General features: G+C 46.2%; 1 protein-coding gene across 1 annotated transcript in view; it reads left to right on the top strand.

The window, feature by feature from the left end:
* CASQ2 (calsequestrin 2) overlaps positions 1 to 13,991 on the top strand; it is a 73,000-nt gene extending 59,009 nt beyond the window's left edge. Inside the window, exons 9-11 of the mRNA XM_006058676.3 lie at positions 9,204 to 9,304; positions 11,268 to 11,342; positions 12,584 to 13,991. Of these exons, the coding sequence (XP_006058738.1) occupies positions 9,204 to 9,304; positions 11,268 to 11,342; positions 12,584 to 12,781 (374 nt within the window). The 3' untranslated portion in view covers positions 12,782 to 13,991. The remainder of the gene's footprint in view (positions 1 to 9,203; positions 9,305 to 11,267; positions 11,343 to 12,583) is intronic.
* Positions 13,992 to 18,569: the final 4,578 nt, after the last annotated feature.

Here is an 18,569-nt window from a genome sequence, read left to right on the forward strand (position 1 = left end):
CTCCTTTGGGCACTGTCCACCCAACCACACTACCTCCCTGGGGTCGCCCCAGCCAGCTGCGGGCTCTGAGCAAGGGATGGGGGAGGTGGGAGCCAAGAGAGTAAGAAAAAGAAGAGGGAGTGAGGAGAAAGGAGCCACCTGGAAGCTTGAGAGCCCAATCAATGAAGAAAACTTCCTCCCCACTGATGCTCCCAGATTTGGAATCTACGATTATTCAGCAGCAGCAGTAATAAAGGTCTCTCCGAGTGACCTGTCTCTCAAGGACTCTTCCAGCGGTTCTGACAGTCCCAGTAGAGGACTTGTGTTCAGGGATTGCAGACCCTGCCTGCTCTCTGGCCCTGAGCACAACTGCTGGATCTCTTCTGCGGTGAGCTCTCCTCCCGGTTGCGACTGCAGGCAGGCCTGGCTGGAAATGACCTTTACAGCTCTCTGGTCTTGCCCAGTGCCCTGTGGTGCTGCCCGGCTTCCTCTTCCACAGCCTCCTCTCAGCTCTTGCGCTCAGAATGCAGCCAGATCTACTGTTTGACAGGTGTGAAAATGATCCATCTCCCCTGCCGCCCCCAGAGGTGTCTGCATCAGGCTGACATCTTTAGAGCACTGGATGAAAGGGTCACAAAGTGGCATTTCTACATGAGCTCATGCTGGATGGATATGGGCACCGGGGACATCAGCACTAACAAGCTGGAGATGCACTGAGATGCACTGAGGCTGCTGTCTGAGTCTATGGAATACAACCAGTGAGGGGCCCCTAGTGCAAGGGTCCAAGCCCTTGTTCCAACTGAGTTTCAACAGCCTCAGTTTCTTGTAAAATGTTTTTGACACTAGTTGCCTCAAATAGGAAGACTGACTGCTTAATTGAGCTTCCAAATTTAAATTTGATCAAATTTAAAATGCAGTTCTTGCTAAATATAGTTCCAAGCACTGAAATATCTGCATATTTCATCTTCACGGCAGCCCTGTGCTTATAGGTAGTCATCGTCGTTCAGTCGCTAAATCGTGTGTCTGGCTCTTTGTGACTCCATGGACTGTAGCCCATCAGGCTCCTCTGTCCAAGGAATTTCCCTGGCAAGACTACTGGAGTGGGTTGCCATTTCCTTCTCCAGGGGATCTTCCCAACCCAGGGATTGAACTCGTGTCTCCTGCACTGCAAGCAGAGTCTTTACCACTGAGCCACCAGGGAAGCCCTGGTAAGCAATAGGTACTGTCTTTATCATCTTCCCTGATATGCAGTTAGGGAACAAAGGTATGGAGACATTAAGCAGCATCCCTCGGTCATATGACTAATCAGTGGTAGAACTGGGATTCCAACCCAGGCAGTCCAGCCCCAAGCCCTGGACTGTAACCGCCACCTCTGCTCCTGTACCCTTTGCCTTGCCCACCAGTTCCGGACCCCAAGAGCTCGGGTTTCCCAGATGGCGCTGGTGGTAAAGAACCCACCTGCCAATGCAGGAGACATAAGAGATGAGGGTTCGATCCCTGGGTCGGGGAGATCCTCTGGAGAAGGGCGTGGCAACCCATTCTAGTATTCTTGCCTGGGAAATCCCATGGATAGAGGAGCCTGACAGACCACAGTTGCAAAGAGGCGGACACGACTGAAGCGACTTAGCACATATGCACACACACACGAGCTAGGAGACAGAGAGGAGGAGCGCTGTGGTAAGGACTGATAGGGTGTGCTAATGTCTCAGGGGCCAGCTCAGGACTGTGGGGCCCATACCATGACCCCCATCTCTCTCTAACAGGTGACTGAGTGACTCACCTTGTCAGGGACATGCTCTCAACCTTGTCTCCCACGGCTCCCAAAGGGCCCAGGTTCAGACGCCATGCTGCTGCTTACGCACTGAGTGGGCCTTTGAGAGGAGACCTCTCAGGTGACTGCCCTCCACACCTCTGTGTCCTGGCATCTGGCCCTGGATCTGATACACGTGGGCACACAGGATATACCCGCCCAATGACACCAGGAGCCCTCCTACTAATGAAGGATGAACATAGTGAAGAACACTTGACATGAGTTAAATGCTGATGGAGTGGGAAAGAAAGAAGACAGGGAAAATCTTTGCAGTCTCTTCTGCAAGTGCCTGGCATGATAACAATAGTATCATTTTTATCAACAAGCCCCCAAGGTCACAGGGAAGCTCTTTTCTCCATTGTCAGTTGAGATAGAAGCCCCAGAGAGGTTAAGTGACCTGTGCAGGGTTTTCTAAGTCCAGACACAACCTGCAAGCCACGTGATGCCTGCTTATTTGTGTCACCTCCCTCAGAAGCAATAGTCACAGGACTTCGCCATCCAGCCCGGTTCCCCAAGCCTAGGCCTGTCTCCAGGAGCGAGACTCCGAGTCCCATAACTGCACCTGGGGTAGCAGTGTGGGAGCGGGGGTGTCTCCAGCGTATTTATGGGATGAGCACCGCCAGCCCCTGAGGATGGGTCAGGAGGACAGTGTGAGGGCCTGGTGGGCAGCGTGCAGAGGGCCTGGACCTGTTACTGCAGGGCCCTTGCTGGGTCTGAGACACACGTGTGTCTGCCAGACAGGCCCTGGCTCCTGGCACGGCTGGGACTGGCCTGGAACTGGTCCCCCAGGGCTTGTGCAGCCTCATTCCCACCAGGCCCTCCCTGCCTGGGAAGGAGGAAAGCATAATCATCATCGTCTCCTCCCATAAAGATGTGATTCCCAGAGGCCTCCTGCTTGCCGTGGGAAACCTGGCTCAGCCTGAGCCCTCGGCTCTGGGTCGTGGGATCTCAGGGTCCAGTCTCGTCTGGCAGGGAAGGAATCAGAGCTCTCACCGCATCGGGCGTGCCACGCATGTGTGCTCAGTCATGTCCTACTCTTTGTGACACCATGGACTATAGCCCAGCAGGCTCCTCTGTCCATGGAGTTTCCCAGGCAAGAATATTGGAGTGGGTTGCCATTTCCTCCTCCAGGGGATCTTCCCGATCCAGGGATCAAACCTGCATCTGGTTTATTGTTTTTTTTTTTTAATTCATTTATTTTTAATTGAAGGATAATTGCTTTACAATATTGGTTTGGTTTCTGCCATACATCAACATGAATTAGCCATAGGTGTACATATGTCCGGGGTTTCCCAGATGGTGCTAGTGGTAAAGAACCCACCTGCCAATGCGGGAGGCGTGAGAGATGAGGGTTTGATCCTGGGTTGGGAAGATCCCCTGGAGAAGGAAATGGCAATCCACTCCAGTATTCTTGCCTGGAGAATCCCATGGACAGAGGAGCCTGGCAGGCTACAGTCCATGGGGTTGCAAAGAGTTGCACACGACTGAAGCGACTTAGCCCACACATATATATGTACATATGTTATCTGTTACAGAGCCCAAGTTTGAGTTCCCTGAGTCAAACAGCAAATTTCCATTGGCTACCTATTTGACGTGGGCTTCTCTGGTAGCTCAGACAGTAAAGAATCTGCCTGCAATGCAGAAGACCGGGTTCATTCCCTGGGTCGGAAAGATACCCTGGAGAAGGGAATGGCAACCCACTCCAGTATTCTTGCCTGGAGAATCCCATGGACAGAGGAACGTGGTGGGCCACCGTCCATGGGGTTGCAAAGAGTCGGACCCAACTGAGCAACTAACATATACACATATATATTTTAAATATGGTAGTGTTTATGCTTCCATACTACTCTCTTTATTCATCTCACCCTCTCCGTCCTCCCCCTCGCCTATGTCCATAAATCTGATCTCTATGTCTGTATCTCCATTGCTTGCATTCTTTACCACTGGCCTCTCTTCTTTATTTGGATCCAGCTCTGAAATTCCAGGCACACTCAGGGAAATCACTGACAGCCAACAGAACAGGCTGTGGCTCAGCTGCAGACTAGAAAGAGGGGAAGGGGCCCATGACTACTGGGTGAGGGGGGGCAAAGGCCAGCCCATCAGCCCCCAGGTCCACCCATGTGTCTCCCACTGCCCATGCCCTCGCTTCCCTCACGTGGATGCTTTCACTCCTGGTGCTTGAATCTCAAGCACAGACTTGAGCAAGAAGATGCAGCAGTTTGGGTCAGTGTGTGGAGACCACATGCTATGGACTATGGAAACAGTCCATACTGTTTCAGTCCATACACCTCAGGTGTATGACCAAAAGGTGTAGACCAAAGACCTGAGTTAGAATCCTGGCTCTGCCACTTGCTGGTGTGAGATGCTGGGCAAATCAGGCACTCTCCCTGCATCTGAATTTCATCCTCTTTAAAATGGAGATAATAACATCTTCCGACCCTTCATCAGGATTAAATACAAAGATTAAATGCAAAAGTACTTAACAGCCAGTAGCCAGTAAACGCTTGAGAAATACTGGTAAAATCAAGGTTGGGCAACATGATCACAGGCTTCCTGCATATAAAGAACAATGCCCTGTGTGCTTAAAGGAAGAAGTTGGGAGATGGACTTCTTGAGAAAAAAGGAAATTTCAGTTTGATGAAAGAAAACAACTCTTGGCTGTCTGGGTTACTGATTCTGTACTAGACCTTTAGGGAGGCCAGAGGGTCTCAGTGCTGGAAATATTCAAGAGAGAAGACAGACCAATGTTCTGGGTGGGGCTATCTATACACCTGCCTGGATATGTGGGATATTTGGGAATCCCTTCTGGCTTTGAGAATGGTGGCTTCTCTAACTAATGACCACAGAGAATAGCTCTCTACTTTCAATGGTGAAATATCTGCTAGTCTATAAATCTCAATAATATTTCCTCTTTTTTTCTTAATCTACCTTTTAAAAAAGAATTACAGGCTATTCTTTTTGAGAAATACATGGTCACAGTCTTAAAAGGCCTCTAAGCTGGGTATATCATTGATAAGAAAATGTTCATTAATTTCAAACTCATTCATTCATATAGTTGCAACTATGAACTAGTCTTGTGCTTAACATTGAATTACGAAAGTGAAATATGGCTCCCAATACCTGCTTTCTTGGTCAAAAAGACGGATCCACAGTGGATGTGTCCCTTTTCCAGGACACCTGTTTTAAAATGAAACAGAAGTGGTCCCTAAGAAGAAACTGAACTTGTAAGTTAAAATTTTAGTGACTAAATACATATGAGGGCAGTGTGGCTGTCTTAATTCTGCTTTCACAGATGAATGAGAATTCATTCCAACAAGGATTTCAGGCTGGGGATTAATGGAGGTAAATAGGGCTTGCGAGCCTTGGATCAGGAATATAAAAATTAACCTAATGACTTTAAAACAAAGTAAGTAAACCTTGCTTTAATCCTGCACTGAGGCAAGGTTCTCAGAGTCATAGAAGCTGCTGTAGCCACCCCTGCAGCCTTCAATCAGCAACAGGGACCAGAAGGAATCACTCTATAATATACCACCTCCTGGTGTAACTGCACAGGAAAATGTCTTCTCTGCCACACGCGGCCAAAACTGTATCTAGCCCACCCTTGTGCCCAGATCACTGCACTTAAGGCATATGCACTGGATAAACAGATGAACGGCCAGGTTCCTTGTATTCAGACAGAAGAATGTCAGAAAATTTCAGAAGAATAATAACTAAGCCTTCCTTTGTGTCAGGCACCATCTAAGTGCTATAGACACGAACTCATTTAACTAACAATCAGTCCACAAAATCGGTACTGTTGTTATCATCCCCCTTTTACAGACAAGAAACCAAGACATTAAATGACTTGCCCTAAGTCACACTCCAAACAGCAGACCCAGGATTTGGACCATTTGGCCCAAGTGTCCACATGTTTAAGAATCAAGCTGGGCTGCCTCCCTGAAGAACAGGTTCTGTTCTTGGAAATATTCAGGGATGCAGAGGGAGTAGCCCATTACAAAATACATCATCCGGAATATCAAAAACTGCCCTTGACTCTGGATGAAACTTCCCAACGTTAATGGCAATTCATTTGTTAATTTATTTGAGGCATGTTTTTTGAGCTGTCCTCGCTCCTCCATAGGCACAAAGAATATTCTCCTCACAAAAAAACCTTTCTGTATTTTTAAAAACAAGCATTAAACCACAATTTTGACTTATCTTGTTTATGTAAAAACTCCAGATCATTTGATTTTTCTTGCAGGACCCAATTTTTGTTCCTTCAATCTTTCTCTTTTTATCTCCAAACCTGCTCTGAAACAGAAATGTCCCTGTATGGACATTCCTATTTATAAATCGTGATATGTGGGTTTTCCATCAGAAACGAGCAGTGCCATCTTGCGTGTTCGGCTTCCGTTCAGATCTTCTTCCTCTACACTTGTACCTAGACCCGTTTCTGCCTTCCCTTACGTCAGTCTTTTGCACTTCAGCTTTACTTTCTACATGAATTCCAGACTGTGCTGTTGAATTTCATCCTCTTTGTGAATTTCTGATTTGTCACATGTGATTCTCGCTTTCCAGAGTACTGGCAGCCGCACCTTATTTGTAGCCATCCATCTCTTCTCGGCTGCTGAAAGTGGTGACTGAAGCTCTTGAGGAAAAACCCCCCAGTGCAGTCTGTGTATTTGATGATACATAAACCCAGAGATAACCCAGGTGGCACCATAGTCCCTGTCCTGTGACACAGCAACATGCCCAGAGAAGGCAGATTCATAGTGTCCAGGTAGCAGCAGCCAATGGCACTCTGGAGGGACCTTCTCAGCCACACCTGCAGGCAGCAGGAGGAATAGCCCCACCTCCACTCCCACCCCTACAGTGATAGATGTTAAACTCTAAAGCACAAAACCCCATCCATCTCTGTCATACAGTCTAATTTGTCATACAATTCAGAGGATAGATGGAAAAATCACCCAGACCACCCAGATCTCTGCAGGATAGGGCTGCAGGCCATAAAGACCCTCTTCTCTGCTAGAGGTAGCTCTGCCTTCCAGGTAACAAGGGCTGAGGGGTCCACTCTGAATCTTTAGTATGATTTAGCCACACTTAAGGAGAAGGCGATGGCATCCCACTCCAGTACTCTTGCCTGGAAAATCCCATGGACGGAGGAGCCTGGTGGGCCACAATCCATGGGGTCGCAAAGAGTCCAACACGACTGAACGACTTCACTTTCACTTTTCACTTTTATGCATTGGAGAAGGAAATGGCAACCCACTCCACTGTTCTTGCCTGGAGAATCCCAGGGACGGGGGAGCCTGGTGGGCTGCCGTCTATGGGGTCCCACAGAGTCGGACATGACTGAAGCAGCTTAGCAGCAGCCGCAGAAGCAGCCACACTTAAAAAGACTACACCCACTCAAAGCAGAGCTGCTAAAAATAGTGTGCATTTTGCCTAGAGTGTATTAGGGAAGAGGAAGTGCAGGGAAAATACTTTCCCAAGAGGTCCCAGGTAGCCAAACAAAGGCTAGGGTGCCTGGAGAGAGGAGAGGTGTGTTCAACAGAGGCTGCAGAGAGGGGTTCAAATTGACTGGTGGTGTTAGTCACTCAGTCGTGTCCAACTCTTTGCGGCCCCATGGACTATAGCCCACCAGGCTCCTCTGTCCTTGAAATTCTCCAGGGAAGAATACTGGAGAGGATAGCCATTTTCTTCTCCAGGGGGTCTTTCTGACCCAGGGATGGAATCCCTGTCTCGTGCATTGCAGGCAGATTTTTTACTGTCTGAGCCACAGGGAAGCCAAATTGATTGAATGCCGTAGACTTCTTTTTCAGTATGTGGTCCACCCAGCATGGGGACAGGTCTTCCTATCTGTGTGTGTGTTAGTCACTCAATCATATCCAACTCTTTGCAACCCCATGGACTGTATAGCCTGTCAGACTCCTCTGTCCATGGAATTTTCCAGGCAATAATACTGGAGTGGATTGCCATCTCCAGGGTATCTTCCCCACCCAGGATTGAACCCAGGTCTCATGAATTGCAGGCAGATGCTTTACCGTCTGAGCTACTAAGTCATCACTGGTCCCCTTCATCCCAATTGCTGGGCCTCTTCAGATTCATCTCCCCTCAACCTCATCTATATCCCCCCAGAGAACTCAGTGAGGCCTCCTTACAGTCTTCTCTGTCCTAGGGCTCTTGAACCAGAGGGTTCACCAAGAGACTCTGAGGTCTTTCCATTTTCCTGAGTTTTATTCTAAAACAAACCATGAGTCCCCTATATTCTGGGATTCCCTGAAATCATGGAGCTTTTATATGTGGACACATGGGCGTGCTTTTTCCAGCACCTGGACTTGTACACACAAACACGTACACACCGGCACAGAGCTTATTCTCAGGGACTTGTTACAACCTAAACTCTTTGTTACTGATTGGGAGTTGGGGAGAGGGATGCTAAAGATTTAGGCTATGCTTTCTCTTAATAAACATTCCTTTTTTTCTTACTAAACAAAATTTTTGTTTATGACATAAAGTTTCTGTTTTGTAGTTCTTCAAGGTTTAGGCTTTCTGTGCTCTTGAAGCCATCAGCTTGTCTTAATGAGGCTTGTATTTGCTTTTCATATGAATCATCCTTCCCCTGGTGGGCAATGAATGCTATGAATTGAATAAGAAGAGGGCAGAGCTCTCAGGGAAATAGTGAGAGGGAGGAAGGGAACCCCATTCACTAAATCAGAGCTTTGAAACCAACTGTCATAAAGAACCTACCTGCCAATGCAGGTAGACGTAAGCGATGCGGGTTTGATCCTGGGTTGAAAAGATCCCCTGGAAGAGGGCACAGCAACTCACTTCAGTATTCTTGCCTGGAGAATCCCATGGACTGAGGAGCCTGGCAGGCTGCAGTAATGGGTCACACAGAGTCGGACACTCTGAAGCGACTTAGCACGCACACATCAATCAGAAGCCCACTGGTTTGAAAGTTTTAGGAACTCCAGATTGTAGAAAACTAAGGATCCAGGCGAAAAGTTCTTGGTCAACAGAGTGAATGTCCTGGGGAACTGGAACTCTGAGGGATAACAAATTATCTGTTTTAAGAGATGGCGCAGAGCACTGAGGACCAGACTGGAGTTTCTCTGTTCTGGGGTTGCACTTTCTGACTCCTAGGCTGGTCAATTTTTACAGGCAATTTAGCAAACGGAATTTAGCTTTGAGTTACAACCAGACACTTCCCTGTGAAACTTTTAATTTCTTTATTCAAAATGTTTATTGTTTCCTTTGAATAAGCTGCTTTGTGTCTGGACGTCTCATCTGGCTCACTTTATAGAATAATCCTATAATTGAGGGTATGCACCAAATAACCTAAGGAACCCTCATGGAAAAGCGGCACTCTGCTTTCCCTCTTAGAAACCATGTATGCGCAGAGCTTACTCAACCTTCTTGCCTCCTGCTTCAGATGGCTATGAGTTCCTGGAGATCCTGAAGCAGGTTGCCCGGGACAACACAGACAACCCGGACCTGAGCATCGTATGGATCGACCCCGATGACTTTCCTCTGGTGAGTGGCTCAGACTGGGGCCTCGTCCTTGGTCACCGTCAGTCTCACATTTGCGTTTAGCATGAGAACTGGATGGAGGTGAAATAGGAGGGGCCCTTGCAGAAGCCCAGTGGCTGCCTCTACGCAGTGTGAAGGTCTTAGCCCCTGGACAGCACTGCACTCAAGGCCCGTTGCCTACACTGACCTGGTAAGACTTACTGTTCTCACCCCCTGGAGGCCACAGTTCCTCTGGGGCCCATTCAAGTGTGGGTGAAATTCTTCTGCCAACAGTTCCATAGCTGCCTAACACCCCTTGCTATAACCTTTTTCATGTTCTGAGGGGAACCATCACTCTGAGGCAACCCGAGTTTCTAAACCTTCAGAGATGAACATTCTGCATGGAGTTAAGGACAACTTCTGGGAAGGCAGGGACCTTGTCTGTCTTGTTCATCATGCCCTCCTAGCATAATATCTAGCACCTGTTGAATGTGTAAGGCCCTTAAACTCTTGCTGGGTCAATGATCAAAGCCTTGATTATGCTTCATTTTAAACAGAATAAACAGAATTTGTAGCAATATGTGAGCCCGGTGGTAATGAATGTAGCTAATATAGTCTATTATATGCCCAGAACTATGGTAAATGCTTTATAAGCATCATCTCATCTAATCCTCTCAACAACCCTATGAAGTACAGACCATTATAATACCTATCTTACAGGATGACAACTGGAGAGGTTTAAGCTGTAAGTGGTATATATGATCTTCTAACCTAGGTCTATGTGATGCCAAAGTTTGGTCTATTGGTCAATAGACTTTAGGTTGAGCTAAATGCTGATACTCAGTACTAGCTATCATTAGGATATAAATGATAGGGACTCCCCTGGTGGTCCAGTGGTTAAGATGCCACACTTCCACTGCAGGGGGCATGGTTCCATCCCTGGCAGGGGACCAAAAATCCCACATGCTTTATGGTGAGACAAAAGATAGGAAAAAAAAAAAAGAATATAAATGATCTCTGTCTTCTTCCAGGAATTATCATTTGTTGCATAGGTCACAATTGATCAAACTATGATTAAATATACAAAAATGAAGGGTGTCAGTGATCTCAGGGGTCCTGCAACCCAATCCTACATAGAGGGTGAGTGAATCAAAGGCAGAGAATTCCATGTCACCTAAGGTCAGTGTCATAATTCCGGGCAACCATAACAAAGTCATGGCCTTATAAGATGCTGTATATTATAGTTTTGTTTGTTTAGCTGTTACCTGGCTTTAGTTCTCATTTACCTGAACTATTTTGTTTTGCAAGCTCACAGATGGTTGCTTTTCTCCTGACCTGCTCTGTGTTTGCCTTGCTTTTGCAAATGAGAAATCTTCAGACTTCTGATTTCCAAGTTCTTGACTATCCTCTAGTCCCCATAAGACCATATATTTGTTTGGGAGATTTTCTACCCCTGAGTATCTCCATTTTCTTACTTCATGGCCCTTTACTCGTTGAGTCCTGCCCCAGTCATATATTGGTCCACATGAACCCAAGTCTGTCTGAATGGAGAAGGCTTCTTATTTCTTGCATGCCCACTTACGGCACACCACTGCTTTCCCAGACGTCTCACGAGCAAAGGGGCTCAAGGTAAGGGGGTTTTAAGTGAGATATTGTGGAGGGGAATGGCTCCTTCACCACACATATAAAAGAGCCACAGGGAATTTGGGGAACAACTCTGGACAATCTCTGTAATATTCTTCCTTCCAGCTTTAGAAGCTTCTATATTACATGCTTTCATAGTTTGTGTTATGACATCTTTTTTCCATGCTTATTTAAAGTGCTGAATGCCAAGTCTTCAATTTCCTCCATGCCCACAGCTGTTTTGGAGACCTTTAACCAATGGTGGCCTCATTACTGTGATGGGATGGCAGGTGGGTCCAGCCACAAAAAGTGGCTTGAACAGGGGATGATGCCTGCTGTCTAATTTTATTTTTTGTTGCTACAGCTTGTTGCCTATTGGGAAAAGACTTTCAAGATTGACCTCTTCAAGCCACAGATTGGGGTGGTGAATGTGACAGATGTGAGTATACCTCATGAAAGCTTGCTCAGATAACTTCCACCTGCCCTGGTTTCTGCCACACAGCCCAGACTGTGAGATCCTGTATAGGAGTCCAGCCCCTCATGAAATAAGCAGGACCCTTGGCCTTGCTAAAGCTCAGGAGACTTGCCAACATGGACCGATCCTAGTCTGAGTCAGGGGTGGGGTCAGGGCAACCAAAAATACTTTTGCTTTTCACCTTATATCCTACCATTCTCTTTTTTAACTGTTTTAATGTAAGCAGAATTTTAATCATTATTAGTGATTTTAAAAAGTGACAAAGTGAAAGTCACTCAGTCATGTTTGACTCTTTGTGACCCCATGGACCATATATAGTCCATGGAATTCTCTAGGCCAGAATACTGGAGTGTGTAGCCTTTCCCTTCTCCAGGGGATCTTTCCAACCCAGGGACTGAACCCAGGTCTCCTACATTGTGGGCAGATTCTTTACCAGCTGAGCCACAAGGGAAGCCCAAGAATACTGGAGTGGGTAGCCTTTCCCTTCTCCAGGGGATCTTCCTGACTCAGGAATCGAACTGGGGTCTCCTGCATTGCAGGCAGATTCTTTACCAATTGAGCTAAATTGGTAAATTTAGCTTCACAGGGAAGCCCAGTAATTTAAAAATTAGTTTACAAAATAATAAATGTAGAATTTCCCAGGTAACTGAACATCTACCAAGAGAGTGATAGGACATTGCTAAAAAATACAAAAAGAAAAACATTGCTAACTGGCTATATAAACAAACAGTGGAGGGATTTCCTGGTGGTTCAGTGGTTAAGACTCTTAGCTCCCAATGCGGGGAGCATGGGTTCAATCCCTGGTTGGGGAACTAAGATCCCACATGCTGTGTGTCTGATAAATAAAATAAAACAATCTGTAAAAAATTAAAAAAAAAACAGTGGAATATATATATAATATATAATGCAATGGAATATAGATTTCCTTTTATATTGCACAAACAGGACTACAAACAGCAAACACTACACGTACCGTTTGCTACTAAGCATTTCTGTTTAACGGACTTTCCAGGTGGCATAGTGGTAAAGAATCGCTTGCCTGTGCAGGACATGGGTTCGATCCCCGGGTCGGGAAGATCCCATGTGCACACATTCCTGATAAGTGTAAGTGACCTGGGGTTCACTGAGCACAGTCGCTTGGAACCCACTGGCCTGGCTGACCCTTAGTGTGCTCACTCGCACACTCCTTCTGTCTCTGGATGCAGGCTGACAGTGTGTGGATGGAGATTCCCGATGATGATGACCTGCCCACAGCTGAGGAGCTGGAGGACTGGATTGAGGATGTGCTTTCTGGGAAGATAAACACTGAGGATGATGACGACGATGAGGAGGATGAAGAGGACAATGACGATGACAATTCTGATGAAGAGGACAATGATGATAGTGACGACGACGACGAATAGCCTCCAACTCCAGATGAGTCTCACGAAGACGAAACCACGGCTACCCACTACCATGCAGACAGCACAAGGCGGCAGGCAGCACACAGCCCCGGCCCGCATCCAGCCAGTTCCTTTCCCTTTACCGACATCTCTTTCCCCACTTCTTTCTCATCAGATGTGCAACTCGGCAAATGCCTTTCTAAATCCAGCAGTCCCGCTCGCTCAGCAAGGACAGTGGGGAATTATTCCCATGTTGGCTGTCTTGATTGTTATGAAAAAGCTTTCGTTCGTTGTCAGATCATCAGTGGCCATGGCAGTGCCCGAATCTGGTTGTCTAGAGAGAGTAATCCCCTAACACCTCAATTCAAGTTTACTCGTTTGACTATGATAGTAGCAGAATGGACAGCTTGCTAAGTCACAAGCACAGCGTGACCTTACAACAGAGCCCAGGGAAGACACACAATCCATTTAGCCCCTGTGCTTAGAATATTAGTTAGGATCCCTCCTCAAGCCGAGAAGATCCCTTTTAGGGAAGGCTCAGTCTTGGAAATAAGTTTTGTAAATCAGCTTCTCTTGGTTCTATTAAACTTATTATTTTAGGTGTAGGTCCGACCATTATGAACTCAGATCCGAGCCTTTGGATGGCTATTGAGAGGTTCTGAAAAACATGCGTGCTGATTGTTGCCATCATTTCTAGTATATTAGGATATTGGGATGGGAGGTTGATTTGCTCTCTGAACTTCCCTGTAGATGACCTTCATTCATATACACACAGGGGTTGGGGGAGCTAGAAGGATTAAATGTTTTTAATTCTTTCTGATGTCTTTAGGTCTCTGATTGGGTCAGCTGGTGTCCTAGCTTGAGCTGGGATCCTGATATCCCTCTGTCTTGTCGCTGCTAGTCAGCCTTCCCATTCAGAGTCCAAGTTGGTTTTTCCAGAGGGCGATTCCCTCTCCATTGATCAGTGCTCCCACAGGTGAACAGGACAACAATCATTAGGATTCATAACGATGCTCTGAGGCACTGAAAAAAATCCCCATGTGCCTTTCAAACTATCTAGAAGTTATATTGTGTTCTGTAGTTTTAGCATTGGGTGTGCATTCTAATGTTCTAATTTATTTTCTCAGTCTTTTAACACATGTGTAAGACACTGCAAATTCTTTGAAAATAGGACGATCCTTTTATGGAATAGCAGCTAACTAACTGTCATTAAAGTTTTATTTTGAAAGTACTGAGACTATCTTGAAAATCCTCTCTTGATTTTTTTGTTTTTCTGCTCATTCTTTCCTTTCTGGGCTCCTGTTCTTCCTCTTTATTCCTTCTTAGTTTTCCTTTCTCCTCTCTCTTCCTTTGCCTACCCTTTAAATGTCAGTCTTCCACGGTATCTCTCAGCTCTAACATTCTTCCAAGGCAGCTTATCATCCATGCCCATCAGCTAATAACTTCCAAGTCTGGGTCTCTAACCTTGACCTCTCTCCTTGGTTTCAGACTCATTCATTCAGCTGCTGCTGGACATCTTGGTTTGGAACAAGTGCTTCAGACAACATCACAAGACCAAACTCATTACCCTCTCCCTTAAACCTGTCCTCCCCTTCATGAATCCCAGTTCAAATGATTAATATCAGCATCCGTCCAGTTGCCTGGGTGGTCTGAAGGGGAGCCCTTCCCCTCTGCGCCCACGGCATGTTATGCCTACCCCACATCCTGGCACTTATCATTTAAAGTGTAACACGTATTTGCATGTCTGTTCTTTCATTAAATCCTACATAGGCTCCTTGAAGACAAGAGATTTATTCACCATTGTATCCCCAACGCTTAGCACTTTGCTCAGCACAACGTAGACACCCATTTATTGAACTGATGGGTGAATGATTATCAGCACTGTTGGATCACAGTGCTTCCAAGACCTCCTTATTTTTCTCTCTGCCTCACAAAGCAAGGCAGACCCTTCTCAAGCTGGGCTATGTAGCTATCCAGAGAGACTCAAATAAGCTCTGGGAGAGGTGCATTTATACAGTGATCTTTGAAGCTAATCTTTCAAATAGCCAAGAAATGTGTTCTGTCATCAGAGTGGTTTATTTCCCAACCCAGGAAAACTCCCTGGTTCTCAGAAGCCTGACTAATAATATGCATTAAGTTTAAATCATGCCATGCTGCTCCTGTTTTAGAAGCACTGGGTGTTAAGCTAGTACTACCTATAAGTAATAGCACTGTTTTGTTATTTGTCTAAAACTTTTTCAGCTATTTATTGAATATTTGGTATGTGCTCAGAGCACTATTGGAGAAGGCAATGGCACCCCATTCCAGTACTCTTGCCTGGAAAATCCCATGGGCGGAGCAGCCTGGTAGGCTGCAGTCCATGGGGTCGCTAAGAGTCAGACACGACTGAGCAACTTCACTTTCACTTTTCACTTTCATGCATTGGACAAGGAAATGGCAACCCACTCCAGTGTTCTTGCCTGGAGAATCCCAGGGACGGGGGAGCCTGGTGGGCTGCCATCTATGGGGTCACACAGAGTTGGACACGACTGAAGTGACTTAGCAGCAGCAGCAGCAGCAGAGCACTATGCTATCTGCTTTTAATGTATTACCCCATTTAATCCTTAAAAAGATCTTATATGAGTTTTGTTATTTTTCCCATTTTAGATGGGAAAACTGAATGAGGCACAGAGGCTTCAAGTAATTTTCCCAGAGTCACACAAATACTTAAAAGGAATGTAAACATAACCCCATTTTTATACTTAAAGATTTAAACTAAATTTAATTCTTTAAATTAAGCAATCAAAAGATTCCATTTCTGTTACTCAGATGGTGTCCCAAGATGGACTCAAGTGAATTTCTTTTAATCCTTTTTGTTGTTTAAGCCAAGATGTCTTTCTCCCTTTCATTCTGGAAGCAAGTAATCAATGTGCAGTGCTAGTAATGTTGCCTAATTAGAACTGTGTGATCTGACCATTCTGCTAGGAAAGCAAAAAACAAACAAACAAACATCGTGTTATCAAGAATGAACATTTACATGTATTTCTTTAGAATATCATGTCTAATTGAAATGAGTTTGTCTTTTCTGTAACAAGGTTGTGTACAGTCCAGGCCCTAGCTTGTATCCCCCAAGAAGCCCATTCTATCAATGATGTGACCAGTCAGAGGTCATAATCAAATGACTTTTGACCAACCCTCCTGGTTGATGTCCCTTCAAGTGCTGGCGGGTCTCGTGGTCTGTCCTCGAACTTCCTGCTCTCACCCGGTCTCCTCAAGTCTGTTCAGTGTCAGAATCATGTCTGAGTTTTAGAAAACACAGATGACTGTCACCAGCCCAGACCTACTGATATACCATCTCCAGAATCAGGCCTAGCCCTCTGCTGGGGACAGATGCAGGTCAACACTGACCGCTGCTCTTCCTGCTGCTCTTCCCACTCCCCCAGCCATCTCATCCAGCCCACAGCATCCAACACCAACTGTTTCTAGCCAGGTTTCTTCTGAGTCCCAAGCCCCTCGCTCCAGCCATCTTCCCTGGACAGCATCACCTCAGACCAACACAGTTTTGGGGCTTTAAGGGGACGCCCTTAAAAGTAGCTCTCTTGAGGCTTCCCTGGTGGTCCAGTGGCTAAGACTCTGAGCTCCCAATGCAGGGGGCCTGGGTTCTATTCCTGGTCAGAGAACCAGATCCTGTATGCCTCAACTAAACCCCAGCACAGTTAAAAAAAAATTTTAAAAAGTAGCTTTCTTTTCCTGAGGTCTGAACCAACTGAGAAATTAGGTCCAAAAGTCAGCAGATTACCACCCTGATTACAGAGAATCAGTAATTTGGACACTAGAGATTAGGGAAATGGGCTTCCCAGTTTCCGGCCTCCAAGTTCAAGTCATCCAGGGGAATCAGGTGCAGAGAGGACCATTGCCCTCAGGGGTCATGGATGGAGAGGCAGGAGAAATGAACTGGATCCTTCCCCCAACACACACATTAACTTCATCCTAAGAAACATGGACAAATGGCTGCCACCCGCTAACCAGGTAACTATCTCCATATCAGTACAGGAATAAGGGCTGGGCAAAGGGCCAGCAGTGTTTGGGGAAAGTCCTTCACAGAAGCACAGGAATGGGGAAGAGGTATCGCCCTCCGACAATCTCCCAGCCAGAAATCTTTGAGCCATTACACTGTCTCCTATTCCCACATCCAATAGGAAGCAAGCCCTGTCCTCTTCTCTTCACTTGCTCTTACTGTATAATTAAGGCTTTACAGTCTCAGCTGGGTGACAGCAAGGTTTTGACTGCCCTCCCATCTCCAGTCCTGCACACTGCAATCAAGGGTTTTTTGAAAATGAAAAACTGATCGTGTCACATACTTGCTTAAAATTCTTCATTGTGCTTTAATTGCTCAGTCATGTCTGACTCTTTGTGACCCTGTGGACTGTAGCCCACCAGCCTCCTCTGTCCATGGGATTTCCCAGGCAAGAATACTGGAATGAATCGCCATTTCCTTCTCCAGGGAATCCTTCCAACCCAGGGATCAAACCCGTCTCTCTTGTGTGTTCTGCATTGCAGGTGGATTCTTTACCCTCTCAGTCATCAGGGAAGTGGTGTTCTATTCCCAACAAGTGTTTAAAAATTTTGTGTTTTTAAAGATTAAAAGGACAAAGAGCAAGTATTGATCAGAAAGTTGTGTGATGGCCAGTTGTGCAGTCTAGGCTGTGGGGCATGAGGTTGGGGAGGAAAAAATGAGGCAGCACCTGTAAAGTTAAAACTCCTTGAAGAGTCTCTCCTCCACAAGAGAAAAGCAAAGTCTGAGTAGAGCTGATGCTGGTGATATCTGGGCTCAGAGATGGGAAGAGCACTGGTCTCGCTGGGGTGACTGCTACTGCAAACATGGAGTACTATCTTGGAATGATGGCATCCAAATGCCCCATTTAGATTATAACATCCAGTTGTTACTTCAGCAGAAGCCAGGTCAGTACCACTGCCAGGGAACTGGGGAGTCAGGACTAGCCTTGTCTTGGGGTTAAAACCAGTTTCCTTTGTAGGACATGGAGGTCTATGCAAACTGTCTCTTGTCGACCTTACCCAGCCTCACTTCTCATGGCACCTCCCAACTGTCTACCCCTCTACTCTGGACATGAGTTTGAGCAAACTCCAGGAGATAGTGAAGGACAGGGAAGCCTGGCATGCTGCAATCCATGGGGGTCTCAAAGAGTTGGGACAGGACTTAGTAAGTAAACAGCTACTCTCAGAAACTGGCCAAAGCTGCTTGGCTATTTAACACCTCCAAGCCTTGGCTCATGTTCCATCTACCAGAATGCCTGTCCTTCCCCATCTGTGCCTGCCTACCAAACTCCCATAGAGATACACTCTATGACTCTTCTCCAGTTATGTCCCAGGCAAACTGGCTGCATCCTCTGCTTGGTCCTCGCAGTGCCCTGTGGCAGTCTTCTGCAGATCCTGCAACTTACTGCACTTTAAGTGCATGCCCCTCCCCGTGTTAGTCTGAGAGTGATCTTAGGGAGAAGATTTTGGCTGATTCTGTGCTAACCTCAGGGTCTAAGTTCTGTGTGGTACTTAATAAATTGTGTTTGACTAAATACTCTGCTAAACCCTATACAAAACTAATTTAACAGCTATTAGTACCATTAAGAATGTGCTAGTGATTCCTGAAAGTCAGTCTCATTCCAAGTTTTTGGCAAGTGTCATCTGCTCAGATTTGCTTAGGGTAGACAACTGTTGAAGAAATAGGAACACTATCTCCTTGGCTCAGTAAGATTTCCAATGGGGGATATTCTCTTCCCTTGGGTTAGCAAAGTCTCCCAGGAATATACTCATC

Source organism: Bubalus bubalis, chromosome 6, assembly GCF_019923935.1.
Source record: "Bubalus bubalis isolate 160015118507 breed Murrah chromosome 6, NDDB_SH_1, whole genome shotgun sequence".
Taxonomy (NCBI): domain Eukaryota; kingdom Metazoa; phylum Chordata; class Mammalia; order Artiodactyla; family Bovidae; genus Bubalus; species Bubalus bubalis.